The 23,328-nt window shown below is 52.0% G+C and overlaps 1 protein-coding gene across 6 annotated transcripts in view; it reads left to right on the forward strand.

Moving 5' to 3' along the window:
• The first annotated feature begins 4,011 nt into the window (after nucleotides 1–4,011).
• ITPRIP (inositol 1,4,5-trisphosphate receptor interacting protein) overlaps nucleotides 4,012–23,328 on the forward strand; it is a 33,317-nt gene continuing 14,000 nt past the window's right edge. For 2 of the 6 annotated variants that reach the window (XM_027528801.1, XM_027528802.1), the window contains exon 1: nucleotides 9,101–9,525. In XM_027528801.1, the coding sequence (XP_027384602.1) occupies nucleotides 9,197–9,525 (329 nt within the window). In that variant the 5' untranslated portion in view covers nucleotides 9,101–9,196. Of the gene's footprint in view, nucleotides 4,475–4,782; nucleotides 4,986–7,304; nucleotides 7,472–9,100; nucleotides 9,526–20,450; nucleotides 20,566–23,328 lie in introns of those variants that run through there. The other 4 variants (XM_027528804.1, XM_027528805.1, XM_027528803.1 and 1 more) reach the window with 4 other exon arrangements.

Genomic DNA, 23,328 nt, shown 5'->3' on the forward strand with positions numbered 1-23,328 from the left:
AACAGTGTCAGACTTTATTTTTTTGGGCTCCAGGATCACTGCAGATGGTGACTGCAGCCATGAAATTAAAAGACGCTTACTCCTTGGAAGGAAAGTTATGACCAACCTAGATAGCATATTCAAAAGCAGAGACATTACTTTGCCAACAAAGCTCCATCTAGTCAAGGCTATGGTTTTTCCTGTGGTCATGTATGGATGTGAGAGTTGGAGTATAAAGAAAGCTGAGTGCTGAAGAGTGGATGCTTTTGAACTGTGGTGTTGGAGAAGACTCTTGAGAGTCCCTTGGACTGCAAGGAGATCCAACCAGTCCATTCTGAAGGAGATCAGCCCTGGGATTTCTTTGGAAGGAATGATGCTGAGGCTGAAACTCCAGTACTTTGGCCACCTCATGCGAAGAGTTGACTCATTGGAAAAGACTCTGATGCTGGGAGGGATTGGGGGCAGGAGGAGAAGGGGACGACAGAGGATGAGATGGCTGGATGGCATCACTGACTCGATGGACATGAGTTTGAGTAGACTCTGGGAGTTGGTGATGGACAGGGAGGCCTGGCGTGCTGCGATTCATGGGGTCGCAAAGAGTGGGACATGACTGAGCGACTGAACTGAACTGAACTGAACTGAATCTAGTCCTTGTAACCTAACACATCCCTAATTGACAAATCTAAAAAAAGTGGAGGGGGGTGGTGAGAGGACATTCTCATCTTGCACTAATTTTAACATTTCCCATTAAGCATAATATTGGCTTTGGAGAAGAATTTCACTCTCTACTTTTTTCATACTACAGAAATGTTTAACTGTGTTTGGATGATGAATTTTTTCAAATGGCTCTTCAGATCTTAGTGATGGTCTTTCAGTTTTTTGTTTTTGATCTATTTGTGATGTAATATTCTTTTGATGTGCTATGGAATTCTGTGTTAATATTCTATTTAGAATTTATAAAACAGTATTCACAAGTGAAATTTGTATGTTACTTTTATTTTCCTCTTTTTAATGAGTTATTTTCATTGGATTTTTGCTGGATATATTACCATTGACTTAAGAAAAAAAAAGAATTCTACCCTTGAGGGTTTTTATGTAAATGACTAAAATTTTATTTCTAAATATTATATTTGTACTTTTCCAAATCTGCCCTGTTTTTTTCATAGTGGTATGTTCTATCCTTCTGTCTCTGTAATTATGTTGAACATAACTATTTTAGTCTTTTTCAAGTTGTCCTACTGCCTCAAGTTCTTAAGGAGCTAATTCTCCTGTTTATCACCGATCCAGGCCCTCATGTGGTTCATTTCCTAGTTGAGTTTATAATTTCTTATTATAAACTCATCTCGAATGGGAGTTTTTTATCTGTCAGAGATCAAGAAAAAAAAATTGTGTTTTGCATTCGCTTCTGACAGGATTGGGGGGATTCATCACTTTGGAATCAGCTTCTATGTTCTTTCTGGACTCCAGGGTTCTCTCAACACGTGGGTAATATTGGGACCTCACAACTAATCATGGCAAAGGCAGGCTAGTGGTTTCAGTCTCTATAGCACACATTTTAAAATTCATCCAGAGGCCCCACACAAATCACAAACTTCTTTGGTGTGGCCCTGGATAGTGGGAGACTTTTTTCTCCTAAGATCCTTCCCAGGGTGTCAGCTTTAGGCAGGAGTCTCAAGTCCAGATCTCTGCTTTTCTAGAACCCAAGGTTTGTGTGGGTACCAACCCCAGTCCTTAGCCATTTGTGCTTATATTCATGTCAAATAACCCTATTTGCCTTTGAGTTCCTTCTTCCTGTCTCACACCTAGTGATCCCCCTTTCTTTTTTTCAATTGTTGATTTTTGACCCAGCATTTCTGTATTCAGCAGAGGTTCCCTGAATTCTTGGCCCCTCACATTCCCAGAAGATGAATCTTTGCACATTCCTGTCTTTTTAAAACTTTACTTACTTGGCTGTGCCAGGTCTTAGTTGCAGCACACAGGAATCTTCATTGCGACATGCAGGATCTTTTTTTTTTTTTAACCTGTAGGATCTTTTTTTTTTTAACTTGGGCTTTCCCGGTCACTCAGTGGTAAAGAATCTGCCAGCCAATGCAGGAGACACGGGTTTGATCCCTGGGGTTGGGAAGATCCACTGGAGAAAGAAATGGCAACCCACCCCATTCTTGCCTGGGAAATCCCATGGACTGAGGGGCCTAGCAGCAGTCCATGGGGGTAGCAAAAGAGTTGGACCAATTTAGCAACTAAACAACAACTCAGGATCTTTAGTTGTGGCATGCAAACTATTAGCTGTGGCATGTGGGATCTAGTTCCCTGAGGAGGGATCCAACCAGGGCCCCCTGCACTGGGAGCTTGGAGTCTTAGCCACTGGACCACCAGAGAAATCCCTGTACTTTCCTGTCTTTTAAAAACCTTTCTTAGAATAAGCACAACGTGCTATGGAAACTACATGGGGGAGGGGAGTGTCTAACCCAGGCGTGGGGGTTCAAAGAAGACTTCCTAGAGAAGAAATCACCTATTCGGAGACCTTAAGACTAAGCACACATTAGCCATGCAAAAAAAAAAAAATGTGTGTGTGTACATGGGGGATGATAGGTTAGAGGAAAAGGTGGCGTGAAGGTTGCAGACAGAAGATAGAGCCCATGTGAACATCCAAGGGGGGGAAACAAACCTCAGATCACATTCGGAGAAGCACAAGTTCCAAGAACTACAAGAATTTTAGTGTGGAAAATGGAATGAGATATGTGCTTGGTAAGATAAGTATTAAGAGAGGCCAGTTCATGAACGACTCAGGTGCCTAGATAGGAAAGTGGACTTAAGGCTGAGAACAGAGTGGTGCTGAAGGTGACCATGCGGTCGCGGAGAGTGAAATCAACAGGTCTGAAAGGAAAACAAATGTAATAGATTTGTTGCCCCATCAGTAAATAGAAACCACCGTTAGAAAACGCTGAAACAACTTTGCTTATAGGACAATCCCAGAGGGCATTCAAGCACTGTTCTCGGCATTCTACCGTACATAATATAACCCTGAGTTCTACCCCAAGGACTACAAGGCAGGGTAGTGGTGCTCAATCCAGGGTCCCCACCTCCCAGGAATTTCTCCCCCTACTTGGGGGATGGGTGGTGGGTGAATACCTCACCCATCCAACTGGCAGACATTTTCAAAATCACCACCCTTTCAGGAAGGTTTCCACAGATCACCCCATTCCTCACCTCTCCCCGACAGCCCTCCAAAACTCTACTATAACCGTCTCTGATATAAGGAAAGAACTGTGAGCAGCAGCAGAAGCTTGAAAACAAGAGTAACCTGGGCCAAGGGCCAGGGGGTCTATTTTTAGAACTTGTTCTCATTGCCTGTTTATCTTTCAGACTAAGCCTAATGTCTTCCAGGCGACTGTGAAAGCTATTTGGCTGGCTTGCGGAGGAGAGGAAGAAGGTGATCTAAAACCAAACAGCAGTGGCAATGGTGATAATCATTTAGCCAGTGTGTTCTCATAATTTCCCCCAATGTACCCTCAGTGGCCTTTAATTCCTGCAAAGCCACTTACCTAGGATTTATTCAAGCCCTTCCCAGCCACTTCTAATGGCTGTGGAATTTGGGCAAGTCACAAAGTGAAGACAATAGGCTGTGGATTTCATAACCCATCAAGTCTGACCAGGGTACTACAGTCCGTCCTGGCCTCAGCTCCTCCTTCTAAAATAGTGGCTAACATCCCTACCGTAAACACGCTTTGGACACTAAAGCGCCCTCTACAGATGAAAGTATTTAGTAATAATGTTCCTTTGTGCCTAGTTACTCAGGAAAAGGCAAAGATGCGTTCAATTTGATCATAGAATTTGGTGAGCTATTTTAATCCACTTAGAAGTCGAAAAAAAGAACCGGCGTTGTGTCTCGACTTATATTTCCCTCCAAAGGACAAAATAAGTGGCCCCTGGAATTCCACCGCTTGTAAAACGCGCCGCTGAAAACCCAGTGTAGGCGTGCAGGGACTTAACTCCTTCCTTTCCGCCTGCCCAAACACACTTTTAAGGGCGTCCTCTCCTGATTCCCTGTCCATTCGCTCCAGTTTAAATCCAGCAGCCAGATTCCGTCTTGCCCGATCACCCTCCAGTTCTGCTGGCTCCTGTGGAGTTTCTGGGGTGGTCGATGCGCAGATTTCCGCGCCGGACCCTGGGTCAGCCGCCCCCTAACCCTCACGGTCCACCTTAAGGAGCCTCCGCGGCGGGGAGGAGAGGCGGGTGTTTGTTCTTATATGGAGGAAAAGTTTCTTTGACATCTAGGAAATGAGTAACTCTGAAGTCCTCTAGAGCCCGGCGGATGGGGGCCAGAAGGCGGGAGCCAGCCGAGGTATCGCCGCCCCCGTCCCTCTAATTGTCGGGCGGGAAGCTCAGCCTCAGCGGCGGCCAGACAGCGGATTCCGGGGCCCCCGGGACCCGCGAACGCAGCCGGGACTCGTGCGATCCCTCCCGCCTCGGGGAGCGGAAACCGAAGCCGAAGGTAAGTACCGGGCCCGCGGCCGCGAGGCTCTGCGTCCTCCCGGAGCATTTCGTGGATTGGAAGGAAGAAGAGGGACCAGGGGAGCTGCGCCGGAGATGGAGGCGGATTGGAGGGGCGCGCCCGCTCGGCCCCCCCCCCCCCCCGGGTTGGGACTGACTTGGGGGACTGGGATACGGCGCCCGAGCACAGCGCGGGTGGGGGAGAGGCTGCCCTCTTCCTCTTCGCGCCGTGCGGGGTCCTGCATCCCAGCCTCGCCTCTGTGGCTTCTTCCCGGCCGCGGAGACCCCAGTGAGCGATGTCCGTTGCAGCCCCGCGCGGCGGCAGCCCCTCCTCCCGGCTCACCGAACCGCGATGCCGGAAGCGGGACCACGTTGTTGTTTCTACCGCCCCGAAGATCCGTTACTTTGGACCGTGTGAGCAGAGCTCTGGAGCTGAAAGAGTAGTCGAGTCGCCCTGCTTCTTAGCCAGCTCCCTTCCATCCTTCCTTCCCCCTCCTGGAAGGAGAGAGTAGGTATGAAGTCTTTGTTTTCTAGGTTTAACGTAGTGAAGCCATGAGGTTGCTGGAGGCGGGATAAAGCCCCCGCCGCTTCCTCTTTCTGGGCTATTAGTGGAGGAGACCCCACGCCGTGCAGAACTTTCTCTTGGGGCTGCTGCTAGTCTCCACCTGACCTCTAGTAGCATCCTAGACCCCTTCCCAGTTTCCAACTTCCTGGCTGCGATTTGGAGGAACTCGGATGCCCCAGGACTGGGCTTCCCATCCAGAACGCTCCTTTTCTTTAAAAACAGAAGTGCTGTGTCCCAGGAAGGGCAAGTATTTTACTGAACCCCTAAGGGACCACATTTTGCCTTTTGCTCCTCTGAAAGCTGTGAGAACCATCCCTCCTTATACTCCCCCCACCCAGCTCCCCAAAACTAGAAGAGTACCAAGTACTGGTGGATCCTGGACCCTGTCCTTTTGAATCTAAATCAGTTCAGAGTCCTATTTTTGGTGGGGAGGAGGGAGTGGGGAGGTTTTTCTTTTGGATTTGACCCAAGGTTCTTCCCTTTCATAAACTAGTTCTACTGCTGAGTGGCTGCCAGGTAAAGCAAACCTGTGCAGGGTGCAGTCCCAGGTCCAAGCCAGCCTTGCAAAAAGGCCTGGTGGGCAGGTAGAATTGCTGCCATTCACCTCTCCTTTATAGCATAATGGGCTGTGCTTTTGAGTCCTCCCTCCAGCCTACGTGCCTGAAGTGGCTTTCACTGTTTGCTAATTCCCTGTGTGCTGCTGCTGCCGCTCCAGGCCGTCCTGCCCTCACATTTTCCACTTGTGGGTAACCGTAAAGTGGTTAGGCTGACTCTCCAATGGAAAGAGTTTTGTGCAAGTGCCATCCTCCAGCTCGGTAATTTTCAAAGATGCAGCAGTTTCAAGCTCCAACTTTCGGGTGGCAAGGATCTGAACTTTTAACCTCATGCCATCAGCCCAGAAGTTGTCAGCAAGAACACCTCCCAGCTCCTGCAGCACTCATGAGAGGGACAAAGATGAGGGTTTGTGGGTGAACTTTTTATCTGAGGACAAAAAGTGGAGGAACTTCTGGTAGAGGCTTCTAGCAAAATTGCCCACCTGAGAAGGTATTGTCTGGGAGGAACCTGGTCTTGTGTTTTTTTCCTTCTTGGACCCCCTTGGGATCAATAAAGGGAAAAAGATGGAGGATTCTGTCTGGAGGAGACGTATCTCTGGGTGGAGGGCTGGAGTGCACAGCCCTGTTCTCACTTGTCTGCAGGGGAGAGGTGGAATGCCATGGGAGTTGGGAAAGTGTTTCTTGTCAGGGAGAAGGGAATGACTGGCAGTATTTCCTCCAGAGACGAGAAACCTAGGGGAAGGTGGCTCTGGCCTTCAGGAATTTCCCACTTTGTCACTCGAGAGAAGGAGACTTGCTCTGTCTGGCCTTAGAGATTCACAGGGTGGGAGAAGCAGGAGATGGATTTCACTTACTCAGAAATAAGGAGGAACTTGCTGACAACTGGAGCACCTCAGTAGTTAAGGCATTGCCATCACTGGCAGGAGACAGGTGGCCATCAACAATTATGAAGGAGAGGGTCCCTCCAGAGTCCAAGACTCTGTGGCTCCATGTTTGGGGTGCAGAGTCCCTTCAATTGGAGGGCAGCCCTGGGGGGCCCTTGGGGAAAGCTTCATCCCACGAGCCTGCTAAGGGAGGGGTAAGTGCTCCAGATGTGCTGGACACCTGAGGAGCAGGACCTTACTTGTGGCTGGGACTAATCTTGTCTTGCTGGGAAAGGGATGTACCCGAGAGAGTGCCAAGAGCTGACAATAATAACCTCCAAGACTGCTGCTAGCCTGTTCCGTCATCTGCATGAATTAGAATAAGGTACTTCCTCTTAACAAGAAGATGGCACCTTGGTATCATTTAGAAAACAGGGGCCTCATCTGGGTGGACAGAGCCAAGGCACATAGCTGTGCAAGCTGGCATCTGAGCTTGATTCATCCTTTCCACTCTCCTAGCCAGGTGTTCTTGAGCAGTATACCACCCATACAACCGTACACAGCAGCCTGATAACCAATTACCGAGGGCTTAACATTTGCCAGGCTTTTTTTTCCCCAAAATCACTTTGCCTGTATTAACTCATTTAATCTTCTCAGTAGCCCGGTGACATAGGTATTGGTATCCCCATTCTATAGTTGAGGAAACTCAATCACAGAGAGATATAGTGTTCAGAAGCCTGAAAGTCGCTGAGCATTCACAGAGCAAGAAGCAGGTGAAGTTTCAAAAGGTAGTTTAGTTGGGGCCCCTCGTGAGAAAGAGATAAGAGCGATTGGTCTTTTCTTTGTCAGAGGAAGGAAACCCACTGTCAGCTCCGATGGAGGAAGATGGAAAACTTACCTGGCAGCTGAAGGAAAGGAAAGAGAGGCAGGGCTGGCCCAAGCCTCAGATGTCCTTCCTTTTTAATCACTGGGCAGTGTGACATCGCACATCCAGTCTGGGGCCTGTCCTGAGGGTGGTGAGTAAGTGCTGCCTGGGTGTGGTGCAGAGGAAAGGGGCCATGCAGGGTCCCTGACCTGGGCAGAGAATGCCTGAGGGAATGGAGGATGGAAAAAGTATCTGAACACGCTGTCCTGACACTTGCAAGCTCTATAGCCCCATCCCTGTCCAGTGCTGCTCATCTGCAAACGCCCTTCCCAACTCATCCAGAAAGACTTCCAAAACTGCATCTCACAGCTCTGTATATATGGTCACTTTTTTTTCACCCTATACATTACAGCACTTAATTAGCTGGAACGGAGCATTTTACTATCTACTATCTGTAGACAGTATTTTAAACAAAATAGACTTCTCAGCTAATGGGAAATTCATCATCGCCTTGGAAAGGGACGACTGGTGCCTCGCCGATTTCCCAGGCATGTGACCCGCCCCAGAATCTGGCTCTTAGCTGCACGCGTTCAGAAGCCCTGTCTCCACAATTTTCAGAACAGTTTGGACTTGAGCTACTGAGTCATCTACAGAGAGCTCTTGTACACTACAAAGTGTACAAATAAAATTGCTAGCATATTAATTTGCAAGAAGACTTCGTAACCATTGTAGAGCCAGTGATACTGGCTTCTTGAGTTCTGGGCAAGCCACATGGGAAACTAGAAATCAGAAGGCAGCTTGTGGTTGGCAGAGCTGGATTCAGGTCAGGGGAGGCAGAGGGCAGGGGCAGCAGTGGTCCAATAGCATGGACTCCGTTCGCTTCTGTGGCCCCGTCACCAGTGGAGAGATGCCTGCCAGGTAGATCAGCAGTCCTGTATGTTACGTATATCTCCTTAGCCAGTCCCTCAAGGGCAGTGTTTGCCAGTAGGATGTCTCCCTGTCCTCTTTCATAATTTAGCATTTTTTATTTTATTTACTTATTTCATTTAGTGCTTTCTAAATAGTAGCTCCCAGCTACATTAAGTTGTATTTGCATAAGTTAAATAACTACTATAAAATTTCAGGGTTGTAGGTTCAGGCCACAGGGGTAAATGCAAACCAAGGAGATGGTCAGGTGGCCTGGATGGGTCAACAAGAAGTCAAGTACAGAGCAAAGAAACATGGTCCTTAGTCAACACAGATACTCAACGAACTGGAAGGGCCAGGACTGACCACTTACTGCAGCCCCAGTGTGAACATGAGGGTGATACAGTCCTAAGTCCTTGCTTTGGCTGTCTGAACCACCTGGCCTGCCCAGCTGGCCTCTTTGGATTTAAAAGGTTCTCCCTGGCCTCTGTCCAGGCCCCCTCATGGCTCTTCTTTAAAGCCACAAGCCTCCAGGTGTCCCAGAGCCAAGGAGGTATGACTCACATCGACCTTGACTTAGGGCAGGCTTGGGTTGAGTCCTGGCTCCAGAGCTCAGGAGTTGGGCAAGTGCTTTGACTGTTCCAAGCCTCGGCTCTGTCATTAGTAAAATGTGGACAATGCCTCACAGGGTCTGCTTATAAGCCACTGTGATGGTGCCTGGTGCAGACCAGTGTCTGGCTGGTATGAGCACTTAAAGATGGGAGGTCAATGGAGGATCATCATTCTCTGCCAGATTGGGACCTCGCTTCCCCACTGCTTCCTCCTCTTAGCTCTGGGCAAAGGGCAAGGCCACAAGGACCCAGACTCTCCCAGATGGTGAAAAGGAGATTGGTGCCCTGGTGTGGAGTTCATTCAGAGTTGAGGGTAAAGCTACCCATCCAGACCTTTCCACCAACACTAGGAGAGGGAAATGAGGCATGGCCTGAACAGGCACCCAGAGGGGAGAGAGGGTGAAGTTTTTCTGGGACAGGAAGAGGATCATTTGGTTGTGCCCACGAGGTATACAGGGTCCACCTGGGCAGTTTGGAACCTGGGATGTCTTCCTGTAGGAAGCTCAAACCCCTTCATCCTTGTGGCCCACCCCGTGACATCAGCAGAATGGAAGCACCTCACCAGTGACATCACTGTTGCCCAAGGCAACAGACACCTCCACCTTAAGTTATACTGGGAGGAACGAGAACCACCCAACTGTAAGACACATGTTGAAGGGAAGGAGCGCTGCAAGTGCTACATCCACAGGTGTGTTCCTCGGGATGGGCTAGGGGAAGAGGGCAAGGCTGCAAGTCCGAGGTCTGGGCTATGAGCCTTTTGGTGGAGGGTCTTTGGGCTTTGGGTTTGCTCCAGGCCCGAAGTACTGACAGCTGCCTTCTTGTTTGGGTCTCTGAGCTGCAACTCACAACAAGAAGGATGCCTCCTGAGGGGCTTCTTGTGGCTTCCATGGCTCTGAGCCTCCCTTCTACAACCTGAATCAGTCCACAAAGGGAGTAGGGCGAGAGCAGCCAGGAGTAGTGAAGGGGAGGTCAGAAAAGGGGCTTTCCCTTCTTCTTCACCTCCTCCCCCTAAAGGAAAGTAAGAAACATGGTCTCCTTCCTGGGGAGGCTGACCTAAGAGAGAACCTTCATTCATTGATGGAACAAGTATGCTCTTACTGTGCACCTACAAAGTGCCCGACACTGTGCTGGGGCTTCAGTAGCCTCACGGGGCCTTGTGATCAGATGCACACAGAGGAAGATTGTGCAGAATCCACTGCCCCATGGGTGGCTACCAACTGGAAGTAGAAACAAGGTCTCTGAGTCTGCCTCTCACCCAGCTCTGGCATGCCCCGGGGAATTCTAAGTGGGTTACATGAGACCTGTGGAATGCTTTCCTCCCCAGCAGTTTATGTAGGAATCTGAGGGTGTCTGAGATATACTGGAGATTTGGTGAGTGGTGTTAGCGAGCACAGCCGTGGGTGTCCATGGTGTCCTGCCTAAGGACAGAATCTGACAAAGTCTGAGTGTCAATGGTGAGGGGACAACAGGCAGACTGCCAACCCCAGGTCCTCTCTTGCTCTATGATATTGACGCACAGGACTCAGTTTCTCTGTCTGTTTAATGGGGACAGTAACAATCAGAAGCAGATAATACTCAGTACACTTGAGATCCTCTGATGGAACTCCTAAGGAAAAAATTGAAAACCCACAGTGTTTAACAGACTCACTTCCAGGTGAATAGCACAGCAGGACCCTTGCTGTGCCCAGGAGGAGGGGCTCCCCTTTGTAGCTCTCCTGGGCTTCCTCCCTCCAGGTCACTTCCCTGCAGCGCGGATGCAGGAGCGTCTCCTACCCCTGCCTCAAACCACAGGGAAGGCGTTGTCCTCATAATTGCCCAGCTGGTTGATGCAAAACCACGTGCTCATAACAAAAAGTTCTCCTGGGAGCTTGTTTCAATAGCCTTCTTAGTAGCAGTCTGGGAACCCGCCTGGAGTTCCTGAAAAGGTCCTTTGTTTGCTGACTTTGTTTCAGAGTCACTGAGGAGGTAGGCATGCCTGGGCCGGAGGGGAAGACAGCGGGGATGCCTGGGCCCCACCCTTGTGTGCCTCCTCTGAATGCCCCCATGCATCCATGCCTTTTCCTCCTACTGCCTCACCCCTAAACGCACTGCCCAGGGTCTCAAGAGACCTCAGTCCTCTTTCCCCATGCACTGCGGAGGAGGCTTCCCCATCCTTTGAACTGAAAAGCCATCTCAGATATCCAGGGTCACACACCCAGAATCTCTGGATGGAAGGAGCATCATAGCTTCATTAAGTCTGACTCCTTGCACCATGCCCACATTTCACCTAAATTGTCACCTGTTTTTCCAACGGACAGAAGAGCCTGGTGGGCTACAGTCCATGGGGTCGCAAAGAGTCAGACACGACTGAGCACATTGAGCAAGAGAGTTTCCCTAAATGGTACAGGGAAGGAAAGCCCATAGGTGCGTGTCTGATGTTTCATAGCTCACTGAGCAGCACGGTATCACAGAAGGACCAGGGGCTTGAACGTTGGACAGTCCTGGGTTCAAATCCCCGCTCCGTGATGCTGGTGTGGGTGGCCGCCCCTCTCTGTGCCTCCTTTAGAGGTTTATTGTGAGGATGATATAGCAAAGTAAAGTGTTTTGCATCATGCTTGAATCTCAATAAATGGAGTGCATCAGTTGCTGTTTACTAAGCCCTGCCCTGGGTGTCAGGGCCCTGCAGCTTGTCTGGTGTCCTCCAGAGAGACCAAGCTGCTTGTCACTCTACCAAGGATTGCTCTTCTGCTTCTTCCCTTGCCTGCTTTGCATCTCACCCTGTCATCCTTCATTTGTCTTCCTTTTCTCCAAGGCCCTCAAGCGAGGAGGTGGGTGTCAAGGGGAGAGGTAGCTGAGGGTCAGATAACTTGTGTCGGAGTTCATTCTTGGGACGTCATCGTGGTCGGTGGTGGTGGTTAGCCAGCCTGCAGTTAGCAGAAAGCTGTACAGACCTAAAGTGGCTGTGGTCTGTCCCAAGGGGTGTGCTCACATTTCCCAAGGCACTGACCACTGTTAGGGCTTTACTTTGCTTTTCAGATGGCAGGGTGCCTCCCAGGGGGAAAAAAAAACTTAGAATTTACTTTATCCAGGATGCCCCACTCCACTCCCATTTCAAATTCCTCCTCCAGGGAATGCAGTGAGGTTCTTTTCCTAGTCCTGACTTCATTCATTCATTCAGCAAGCATCCATGCAGCACCTTTAATGCCAGGTATCGGAGACCAGCACTGGTTTCTCCTTCTAGGTGCTCAGAAATGGTGGAGGAGCTCTCATTGTTGCTGCCAGATGGGCAGGGCAGGGAGCTGTGAACTTCCCAGGTGCCAGACTTCCTGCTCTCCCTTGGTGGCAGCCCCTGGGGCCTTTAGAAGAAAACAGGAGGTAGAGGTGACAACTTTCCCTGTCCCCAGGCTTCTGGGGTTGCTGCAGGAATGTAGGCCATCTCACCTCTGCCCAGAGGAGTCTCTAAGATGCACCCAGCAGGATTTTACAAATCAAAACGGAGACCTGGCCTCCTCACCAATACCAATGCCAGTAACAATGTCCTTTACGGAGCACGACCATGTGACTGCCATGCCATGAAGTAGGTGCTATTGTTATAGCAAGTGGGAGAGCCAGGATTCAAACCAGGCCTCTGATTCCAGAGTCTGGCCCTTCTCTAGGAAGCCTCTACGAAGTGTTAAGCCCTTCTGAGCTGAACAGCTTTGGGCTGTTTCTTTCTGGGTAGCCTTGGGGTTGTAGGATGTCCGGTAAGCTTGGCAGTATCAGTGGCAGTTTGCAGCGTATCCCAGCCAGACCCGTGTGTACCTGAATTGGTTCTGGGACACCTACTGTGTGCCAGGTGTAGCCTGGGGTAGAAGCTCGGACAGAGCGTGGGCATCCTCACAACAATGTCATCCCTCCAACCCTGTGGCTGGAAAACCGTGTGGTTGTAGATTGTGGTTTTGTGTAATTCACAGGGAGGGTGACTGTGTTCCTGGGTAATTCTGGGGGCTGTTTTTCTCACAGTTCCTAGGTCCCCGTGGAGGAGGAGGACTGGTTTGCTCTGACTGGTTTGGCCCTAGTGAGGGAGGTCCCTGCAGCGGAGAGCCCAGCCAAGAGGGCCAACCGCAGCTCTTATGTTTTTTACAGCTGGGTTGGCCTCCTTCTTGCCTTTGAGTCTCTTACTGTTCCCCTTTATTAAGATGAAAGGGGTCTTTAGATCTTTGCAGTCACGGAGCAGCGTGTGTGTGTGTGTGTGTGGGGGGGGGGGTGTGTGTGTGTGTGTGTGTGTGTGTGTGTAGGAGGCCCAGAGCGTTTCCTTTCCTCCCCACCTCTCTCCCCCTCTCCCAGCCCAGCTGGGGCCCGGACCTTGTGTCAGGTACGCCCAAGCCTCAGGGGACCAGGGTGGGAACACCGCCTGAGATTTCACTGTGGTGGGGGCCAGTACCCCTCGAAGCCTGAAGTCAGAGGCAGTGGGGAGGGTGGGGAGAGGGAAGAGGCGGGGAGTGGGGGAACTGGCTGTTCTGTGGCCACAGAAAAGCCCCTGGAGCCCATCACTGTGGGTCCTGAGCTGGGCTCTTTGTTCCAACCCAGGGAAGGTGGGGCACAATCAGCTTAATCCCTCCATCCCCTGCTCAGCTCTGAGAGGGGCCAGTGGGTGGGTGGGAGGGCCTTCCCTTCCCTTCCCTTTGTTGTCCTTTGTATTTACTCTTAGCTTCCTGCTCCACCCCCTTGAGTCCCTCCCCTAAGCCTGTGTGTTTGCTGTGGTCTGGAGCCTGCTTCCCACCCCCTGCTGCAGACTGCCCTCTGTGTCCCAAAAGCGGGGTCTGCCCTGAGCATTTGCTGTTGTGCTTGGAGGCCTGGGGTGTAGAAAACACAGGATGCAGGGAGAGACAGCGGACAGTCTGGGGAGCCCTGGTGTGGCCACCCTAAAGTAAGTGTTCATGTTCCCTCCGGGCAGCTGCTCTTGGGAGTGAGATGGGGCCCAGGGGCAGAGGAGACCCCAGAAACTGCAGTTTAAGCCAAGCCAATGTCTGACAGTCAGAAGGACTGCTTCGCTGTGGGACACGGTTAGTACTGCACTTCTGTTGTTAAAATGCACCCTGTAACTTCAAGTCTAGAAACCTGGTGTGGGAACTGGGTTTCAAGGGAAGCCCTTGGGTACATTCCTGCTGTAGGAAATGCATGGAGGGTGTTTATAGATGCCTTTAGAAAGCAGTGTCTCCATATGTAGGGTGTAAGCCAGTGGGTCCCCAGGGTCGCCATGTCCTTGGCACAGTGAGCAGGCGGCCCTGCATATGGTCTCTGCCAGGTGCTCTGCAGAATGTCAAGGCATACAGGCCCGCCTTGACCCCAGAGGAGCCCAACCACAGAAGGCAGTGATATACGACCAGAGCTCAGGCCAACAGCTCCTTGTGATGAAGCAGCAGCCTGGGTCCACTGGGGAGACAGCAGGGTCCAGAACCGCAGGCCTGGCACAGGCCTCTGGCTCCTCTGCTCTCTTCCTACTTGTGTGACCTTGAGCAATGGCTCAACCTCTCGTTGCCTTGGGCTCCTGCCTGGGAAATGGAGCTGCTGCACAGGCAGATGAGCCAAGAACAAAGCCTTGAGGAGCAGGTCTCTATTGGGTCCCTACTTGGGTCACATTTCTGGAGATACCATCTACACTGGTGCCAGATGCCCGCCTACACTTGAGAGGTTTAGTAAATAGGCTGTCTCTTCCCCTTGTTCATCCGTCCCCTTCAAGAAAAGGATTTGTCTCGAGTTGGGGGAAGAGATGATCCCGAAGACTTTGGCAAGTGGTTTCTGAAATGGGCTGACTGTGAGCACTGTACGATGGGGTTAGGTGTGGGCGTTGTAGGGAATGGTGGGGGAGTAAGTCTAGGAGGTGTTCAGAGGACAGTAGATAATTTGAAGTGGCCCTCGCAGGAGAGAAGGGAACAAAGGGGGTCCCCTGACTGAACTAGAGCTCAGACCCGTGTCTCATGGACACAGGATCTCCCTGAAGTGGGGCAGGGAGACCTCCAGGGCCTGGGCTACCTGAGGTGGCTGGGAATTAGGGGAGAGCTCAGAGGAGCTGATTCCAAAGGACGATACCCGGCCAGGAGGGAGAGTGTGGCATGCCCAGTAGTGTGGCACCCTATAGTTGGAATCCCAGGTGATGGCTGGTTTGCTGCTGGTGACCAGCAGAAATGGGAAGCTGGGTGGCCAAGCTGGGATGCGCTGTGAGATTGCATCGGCCACCTAAGGGCTGTTGTAACTAAAGATCACAAACGTGGTGGCTTGAAACAACAGGATTCTGCTCTCTCATAGCTGTGGAGGCCAAAAGTCAAATCAAGGTACTCCAAGGACCACGCGCCCTCCAAATGCCCTATGGAAGAATCCTCTCTTGCCTCTTCCAGCTTCCCATGGCTCCAGATGTTTGTGGGCTATGGAGCATCACTCCAACCTCTGTCTCCATCCTCCACCTTCTCCTCTTTGTCTGTTTTCTCCTTTTCTGTCTCTTTAGAAGGACAGTTGTCTTTGCATTCAGGGTGATCAAGAAGTGTCTCATCTCAAGATGCTTAATTAAATTACATGTGTAAAGACCCTTTGGGCAAATACAGCCCCATTCACAGGGTCTGGGTATGAGCACATGGACTTGTCCTGTTGAGGTGTGCCATTCAACAGCAGTAACTTGTATTCCAGGAGCCTTGGGAAGGATGAATGAGAGAGGAGGGTGTGGGCCCCAACTCAGGGCTTCCAGGAGAGCCCTTCCTTGTCTCTGTGACTGCAGCCTCCTTGTTATCCCTTAGCCCCTGAGACCCCAGGCCTTAGTCTGTCTGTCTCTCCGTCCCAGAAATTTTACTGTGATTTTCCATGATGCCCTGTGGTTCAGGGCCTCAGTGGTGGGGAAGTCAGGCAGCATGCCTGGACAGAAGGAGGCCCTGTCCTTCTTGGGAGACTGCTGGCTTCCCTGCCTTGTCCATCCCTTGCTGGCCGAGGGACGTGCATGGGATGCGGTGGAGGAGCAGGAACAGGAGGGATGTGGGCTGTCCCATCCATCTGGGCAGAGTCCAGCCCATTGCACCTGGACTTGCTGCACCCGGGCTGGCCGGCTGCTTGACCCCAGTCCAGAGGATGGGGTTGGCATCCTGGTGGCATTGTGGAAGCGCCTCCCTTTTCTGAGAGTGGGCCTGGTGGAAACTCCACACTCTGGCAGAGTGAGTAGCCTCCCTCGAGGAGTCTGGCCAGTGTAGCCGCGTACGGCCACAGCAGAGCTCCCATCAGTGGAAAGGCTGCTCCCCCCGCGTGTCCAGTTCCCACGGGCCCATCGGTAGGTAGTCCACCTCCCCGGGCGTGGGGGTGGGTCTGCTCTCTCCCTTGTTCTGCCCTGCTCCCCCACCCCCACCAGGGCCAGGGCCAGTCTTGACCCCTGGCATTTCCCAGGGTTAGGAAGGGGTGGTGAGGGTGCAGCTCTCGGTCCTGAGAGAACCACAGGCCTTGGACTGAAATCTGAGTGCTGCTCAGTGCCTGCCTATTAGACCGCATGGTCACTCTCTTTCCTTCTCGTCCCTAGAGAGGCCATGGGGAAGGCGCATGCAAGCCCCAGGCACCGGCTGGTTAGGATTAACTGAGGGTGGTTGCTGGGGCCGACGGGAAGACACTGGAATGGGGTCAGCACTGGACTAGGAGTGAGAAGTTGAGGGGGGGTGAGCGGTGGGGGGAGGTATTTCAGGGAGTCCCGGATGCAAAGGCTCTAGCTAGCAGGTGGCGGTGTGGCTGAGGGGGAAAAGTGAGGAGAATCCCGGGGTCACAGGCAGCCTTGAGTGGAATGCTGGGCGGGGAGTGGGGGGCGGCAGTGGGCAGGGAGAGGAGGCATGTGAGGGGCAGCAGACTGGGTGGCCCGCTGATACAGTTTTTTTGGCTCACGTGGATTTCAAAGAATTTTTGAAAGAGTGGACAGCAGAGTAAAATTGAGATGCTGGTCAAATGCAGATTTCTGGCTTCTCTTGGAGGAAACAGGAAAGATCATGCCATTTTGGGTGCAGTGTGGTGGCTTCCCCAGAGAAGGCCTGAGTGGCCCAGCTGTCCAGCACCTGCACTGAGCCATTTACAGTGGGGAAGTGTCCCCTCCCCACTCCATCCCCACATCACCACCACTCCTGCCCCCAGGAAGGCGAAAAAGAGATAAAGGAAGGAGCCCAATGGCCACAAAAGTGGCAGGTCTGAGAAGTGGCAGGCTGAGGCCAAGAAGGAGGTCCTGCCCACCATTGGGAGGAGTTAAAGGTGATGCCGTGGAAGGTAGGGGTGTTGCAAAGACACTGAAAAGAGGAAGCCCTGGGGGCCCAAAACTGCACCCTTTCTACCCACTTTCTCAACTGATTTTGGTCCTCTTCCTTCCCCTTTCCTTGCCCGCCCCTCCCTCTCTGCCCAGGCCTCAGGCCAGCCAGCACCCAGTTCCCACCCCGAGAGCTGTTTACCCTCTCCCTGAAATTCCCCTCCCCCATCCACTTGCGGGGTGCAGGTGAAGAGACCCCAGCCTGAAATGCACTGGTGGAGGCTGTCTGCCTTGCCTAGGGGGATCTCTCCTCTCCAGCAGGGGTCGCGTCCTGAAAGGCGGCAGCCAGCGCCTGCAGCGCTGCCCTTATGGCACCGTCTGTGCTGAGTCTGTCTGTCCCCTGGCCCAGAGTCAGGCGGCGAGGAAGGAATGTGTGGAGACCTATCACTCAACATGGCGGGCCATTCCTCCCAAGTAGGTGATAAGCCAACTCCCCCTAACACATTCACCGCCTGCAGGTGTCCAGCCCCGTGTGTGGTGCCTGGAGGAGGTAGGGGTGGGGATGCAGATGATGTTCAGCTTCGAGCCCTTGCTGGCACTGCAGGTAGAAAGGCAGGGACACAGCGTAAACCCACACAGTAAAGAGCAGGGATGTGGCCTGACCCACGGGGTTTGGAAAAGGGCAGGCTTCCCGGAGGAGGGACCCCTGAGCCGGCCCTGAATGGTGGGTGCTATTGAACAGCAGGGAAGCTGATCAGACACCAGCATGAGACATGGCCTCTGCCAAGAGAGAAGAGTGGAATCGGGCATGAGACAGACAGACCGTACGTCACCAGGGCTCAGACAGCCTGCCCCAGGGGCCCAAACTGCAAACCAAGACTCGGGGTCAAACTCGCACTCTGCATTCCACCTCTCTTTGCTTATAGTCCTGTTTCTCCAAGGCCTAGGAAGCTTGGGGTCAGCCAACCTGATGATTTTGGTGATCACCACTGGCAGGGAACCCAGGGAGGTGTCACCAGGCGGGGGAGGTTTCCTATCAGCCCCTGCGGGGATGGAAGGAGTAAAGCACAGAGAGGAAGGCAGGCTTCATCACAGACTGCAGTCCAGGAAATATTGGAGGCCACCCAGTGAAAGTCCCAGACCACCAGTCTCTTCACAAGATAGGGATGCCGCAACCACCTATCTGGTGTTCTGAAAATTAAATGACAAAACACACGCAGAGTAATTAGCTTCCTGTTAGCTGTTAATGAAAACATCACCTTTCACTAATCCTCTTCTGCCTGCGAGGGTCCACAGTCCACCTGGACCACTTCCACCTTTACCCACTCTCCCAGTCAAGTGTGTTGCCGCATGATGCCTCAGTTTCCCCACCTGTAAAATGGGGCTTAGATGAGTACCGCTCTAAATTCTGACTTTCTTAAATTTGTGGGTTTATTTCCCCCTAACAACATGTATCTCATTGGCCAGGACTGTGAAACTCCAGCACAAGGCCAGGGACACAGGAGGGGTTCAGCCTAAACTTTGGACAGTTTGGGTCTCCTTTAGCCACTTCTTTCTTGGGAGGCCCAGAACCTAAGCAACAGGAAAGGGACTCCAGTAACCCCATAGGACCTGGGCTGTCAGTGCGTTCCCCTGCCATCAGCCCACCTCCCTATTCCATTTTGTAAAGACACATAGGTTCTCCTTTCAGCTCTGAAGATGACGCCAGGGCCTGAGCTACATCTGCCGTGGTAATTAGCAAAGCTAATTGCATCTGAGAGGCTAGGTGTGAGGTAAACCCTTGGCGAGTGCCAGGATCTGGGCTGCAGGGACACTGTGGAGTCCCACCCTCCTCCTCCCTAGAAGCCTGCCTGGCTTGGGAAGGGGTGGGTCTCAGACTGGAGTGGGCATTAGAACCACCTAGAGGTGCTGGCCCCACCCCTGGAATTTCTGATCAGTAGGTCTGGAGCTGCACCTGAAATCTGCTTTTCTAGCACATCTCCAAGTGATGTTAGGGATGCTGAGCCACAACCACATTGGAACCACTGTCCCGGGGAGGCGGAGGCCCTGGCTGCTGGGCTGCTAAGAAAGGCACCCCCACTGCTGAGGCCACAGTCAGCCAGCCCCAGGTGAGGGCAGGTGGGTGACAGAGCCAGGCCGGTGTTGATGAACACGTTTATAGGGCTGGACACAGGCTCCTGCTGTTCTCGATTTGTAGTTGGAATTCTGCCTGGAAGGAAAGGGGCGTGGTGGATATGGAACCAGGTCAATGGGCGCAGAGATTTACAGATAAAGAAGTTCCTACAAAGAACAGCAATGAAACTCCCTCTGAAATGCTGTAGCCTACTGTTCATTCTGTCTGCCTCTTGCATGGATTGTAGTGTTTTCACTACTGAGGATCATGCCATCCTCATCTTTGTGGGCCCTGTAGCACCCAACCTTGCACACTATTAAGTGTGGGAAGATCCCCTGGAGGAGGGCATGGCACCATACTCCAGTATTCCTGCTGGGAGAATTCCAGCACTTTTACTTCACTAGGATGTGCTGGGCACTGCTCACAGCAACCCCTGGAACCTTCTAAGTGGTGGGTTGTTACCCCTGTTTCACGGGTGGGTTAACCAAAGCCCAAGATGAGAAGTAATTTTCCAGCCACACAACTAGAAAAGGCACAGCTAGGCTGAGAAAGCTGCTCTGACTGCCTCCACCAAAGCCCAAGCTGCTTCCACTGTGTTAGGTTTGTGCGTGAGGGCTAAGTTGCTTCAGTCATGTCCGACTCTTTGCGACCCTATGGACTGCAGCCCTCCAGGCTCCTCTGTCCATTGAATTCTCCAGGCAAGAATACTGGAGAGGGTTACCATGCCCTCCTCCAAGGGATCTTTGTGACCCAGGGATTGAACCCAGGTCTTCTGCATTTCAGGCAGATTCTTTACCATCTGAGCCACCAGGGAAGCCCCACATCCTAGTGAGGGCTGGATAAAATGAAGTGTATCACTATTTTGGGGGGGCCATGTGGCATGCAGAACCTTAGTTCCCTGACCAGGGATGGAACCTATGCCCCTGCATTGAGAGTGCAGAGTCTGAACCACTAGATCGCTAGGGAAGTCCCACTATTAACCAACTCGTAGTGGCATTTATTGGATTAAGCTGTGGTGAGGGTGCCTCGGGGGCCTGGGGGATGTGGAAGTGAGGGATCCACAGAAGGAAGGGGAGGTCTTAGATTTCTCCCCCAGGGTCTGGGGCTTGCAGCCAGGCTCAGAGTAAGGGTTTGAGTAGACCATTGGTCCGGGCTAACCACACACAGCGCTCCGCCCCAGCCCCAGTGACCTTGGACATTTGCCAGGCTAAGTTTAGCCGTGACCTGCATGGGCTGCCACGCTCTGTGGGCAGGGGCGGGGGTGGAGAGGAACTCAGCAGGTTTCCTCCCTGCTTCCTGGCAAGCAGACCCACAAAAGCCCTCCAAGTGACCCAGGTTTATATTCAAAACTGAACCCAGCTGGATGTCTCAGACTACTTGTATGGGGCAGCCTTGCAGAGGTAAGAGATTTGGGCCAAGGCAGAGGTGGAATACTTAAGTCTGGGGAAAGGGACCCTTTGGTGAGGAGTGTGTGTGTGTGCGCGTGTGTGTGCATGCATGTATCCACGGTTTTGTGAGAGGTTCTAGCTGCTGTCCTGCCCCTGTGGTCTCCAAAAGTCCCAACATCCAGATTCTCTCCCTTATTCTTCTGACCCCCGAGGACCCTGGGGCAGAGTTCTTGCGACTTGGCTTGGGGAGGGGAAGTAATGGAGGCTTCTAGCCCAGCCCCACCTAGTGCGCACTCAGCAGCTCCGTCCTGTTCCCCATCACCTAGGCGCCACAGGCAAAGCCAGCCTGCACAAAGGGTATCAGGAGCAAGACAACAGCTGGGAGCCCATCCCATCCCCAGAGGGTGGAGGTGGTTTAAACTAGAAGTGAGTCAGAGGGAACTCCACCTCCAGGAGGATCCAAGGCTCGGAAGGCTTTGCCGCCCCACTGCCCCCACCCCCACCCCCTGTTACTGGGGGGCAGGGTGGATGGAGTGGTTTACCGAGGAACAGCAGGCTTAGGGAAGCATTTTGTGCTTTCAGAGCACTTTTGAGCGTGTGTTCCTCCATACCCCTGGGACTTGGGTAGGGTTGGTGTGCTTAACAGGTGAGATAATAAGCCCCTAGAGGCCAAGGGGGAAGGAGCTGGTGTTGTAATGTGCTTACTGTATGCTGGGCACTGCTCAGCACCTGAATTGGATGGTCTTGCTTAACCTGAAGGAGGGCCTGCTGTTAGCTCCATTTCACAGGTAAAGCAGTGGAGCCCTAGAGAAGCTAAGTGACTCACCCACGACCCCTCGGCAAAGGACAGAGTCACGGTTCAAACCTGGGCCTCTCTCTGCAGCCCAGGGTCCTTTGTGATTCCTGCTCCTTTTGAGTCTTGCTGTTAACCTTACTATTGCTAGTGTTCTCTGGCTGCCTACATCTCCTGTAGGGGCATTTGTTTGTCCCACTGCATCTGCAGACCCCTGCAGGCAGGTTCATCTATTACTCCCATCCCATTACAGCTAACCTTTTATATGAAAATTTGCTCAGGGGCAAACATTTTGGACTTCCCTAGTAGCTCAGATGTTAAGCATCCGCCTGCAATGCAGGAGACCTGGATTCGATCCCTGGGTTGGGAAGATCCCCTGGAGAAGGAAATGGCAACCCACTCCTATATCCTTGCCCGGAAAATTCCGTGGACAGAGGAGCCTGGCCGGCTGTAGTCCATGAGGTTGCAAAGAGTTGGACACAACTGAGTGACTAACACACAAGCATTTTGCTGAGTGCTTTTTATGCATTATTTCCTTTACAACAGCAGGTATTATTCCAATTTTACAGATGAAAAGACTGAGATTCTGAAAAGTTGAATGGTTTGTCAAGGTCACATATCTAGTAGTGCACATGCTGGTGCTAACCCAGTCTGTCCCCTCTAGAGTCCATCCTCTCATCACAGTGCCGATTGCTCTAGCTGATTTGGAGTTTTGAAACTTGGCTGCCCTAGTTTAGCACATCATCTTATAGCAGGCATGAGGACATACACAGGGAGCCCTGTGGAAGCTGTTGGATAGAGAAGAGGAGGACTTCCCAGTTATGGGACTTAGTGATAGCACCCCACTCCCCAGCTGGTGGCATCCTACCCTGGAAACTGACCTCAAAAATCAGGTGTTGCCAAAGACTTTGGCTGTGACTTATCAGGGCCTGCCTGTGCCCAAATGTGGCCGTCTGTAGTACAGGCCCTTTAGGGCCTCAAAATGCCCAAATTATCTCCTGACTGACTGCTGCCTGTATGTATGTTGTATGTGTTAATCGCCTGGTCGTGTCTCACTCTTTGCAACCCCATGGACTGTAGCCGGCCAAGCTCCTCTGTCCGTGGGATTTCCCAGACAAGAATACTGGAGTGGGTTGTCATTTCTATTACTAGTACTCCACACCTTTATCCTAAAGTTCTGATCCATGTTTATCAGCCAGCCTTACAATCTCATCCTGGACCACCCTGGTCAAATTTTCCACTGATGTTTCTCTAATGTAGAAACCAGAGCTGGCCTGTTCATGCAATTATCCTGCACGCTGCTCCTTGTCTTGGGGCAGAGAAACTGGCTGGCTGCCCCCTGCCCTTTTTCCTCACCCTACCTCTCTCCCAGCCCAACTTCCTCCACTGTCTCCTGTCCTCCATTGACTTCTCAAGTGGAAATGCATAAGTGTCTCAGAGTTCACCTCTTAGGCCTGAACGTAACTACACTGAATTCTGCTGCTGCTGGACCTCCCCAACCCCAACACTTTTGGTTCCTGCTAATGAGGAGGGGTCACCTCTGAGCAGCAGGTTTTACCCAAGTGTGAAAACTCAGGCTACCTACATCCTGGCACTGCCAGGTAGAACCTGCAGAGGTGTTGTTGTTCAGTCACCCAGTCGTGTCCAACTCTTTGCAACCCCATGGACTGTAGTATGCCAGGCCTCCCTGTCCCTCACCATCTCCTGGAGTTTGCCCAAGTTCAAATTCATTGCACCGGTGATGCCATCCAGAGGTGTTCTTAACCTACTGATAGATACCTGCTTCTTGGTACCATTAGGGTAATAACCAGAACATGTGACTTTCAGGGTGCAAATTCAAGGTCAGAGAATGGGGTTCCTATCAGGTCTGTTGGCATGCACTGGGGCAGGGATGGGGGCTCTTGGTTCTCCAGCAATGACCTCCTTTTTCCATTTGCTTTCCTAGCTGAGGTCCCCAACGGGAAGTGGGTGGGGCAAAAGCC

Source organism: Bos indicus x Bos taurus, chromosome 26 (assembly GCF_003369695.1).
Source record: "Bos indicus x Bos taurus breed Angus x Brahman F1 hybrid chromosome 26, Bos_hybrid_MaternalHap_v2.0, whole genome shotgun sequence".
In the NCBI taxonomy this organism is placed as follows: domain Eukaryota; kingdom Metazoa; phylum Chordata; class Mammalia; order Artiodactyla; family Bovidae; genus Bos; species Bos indicus x Bos taurus.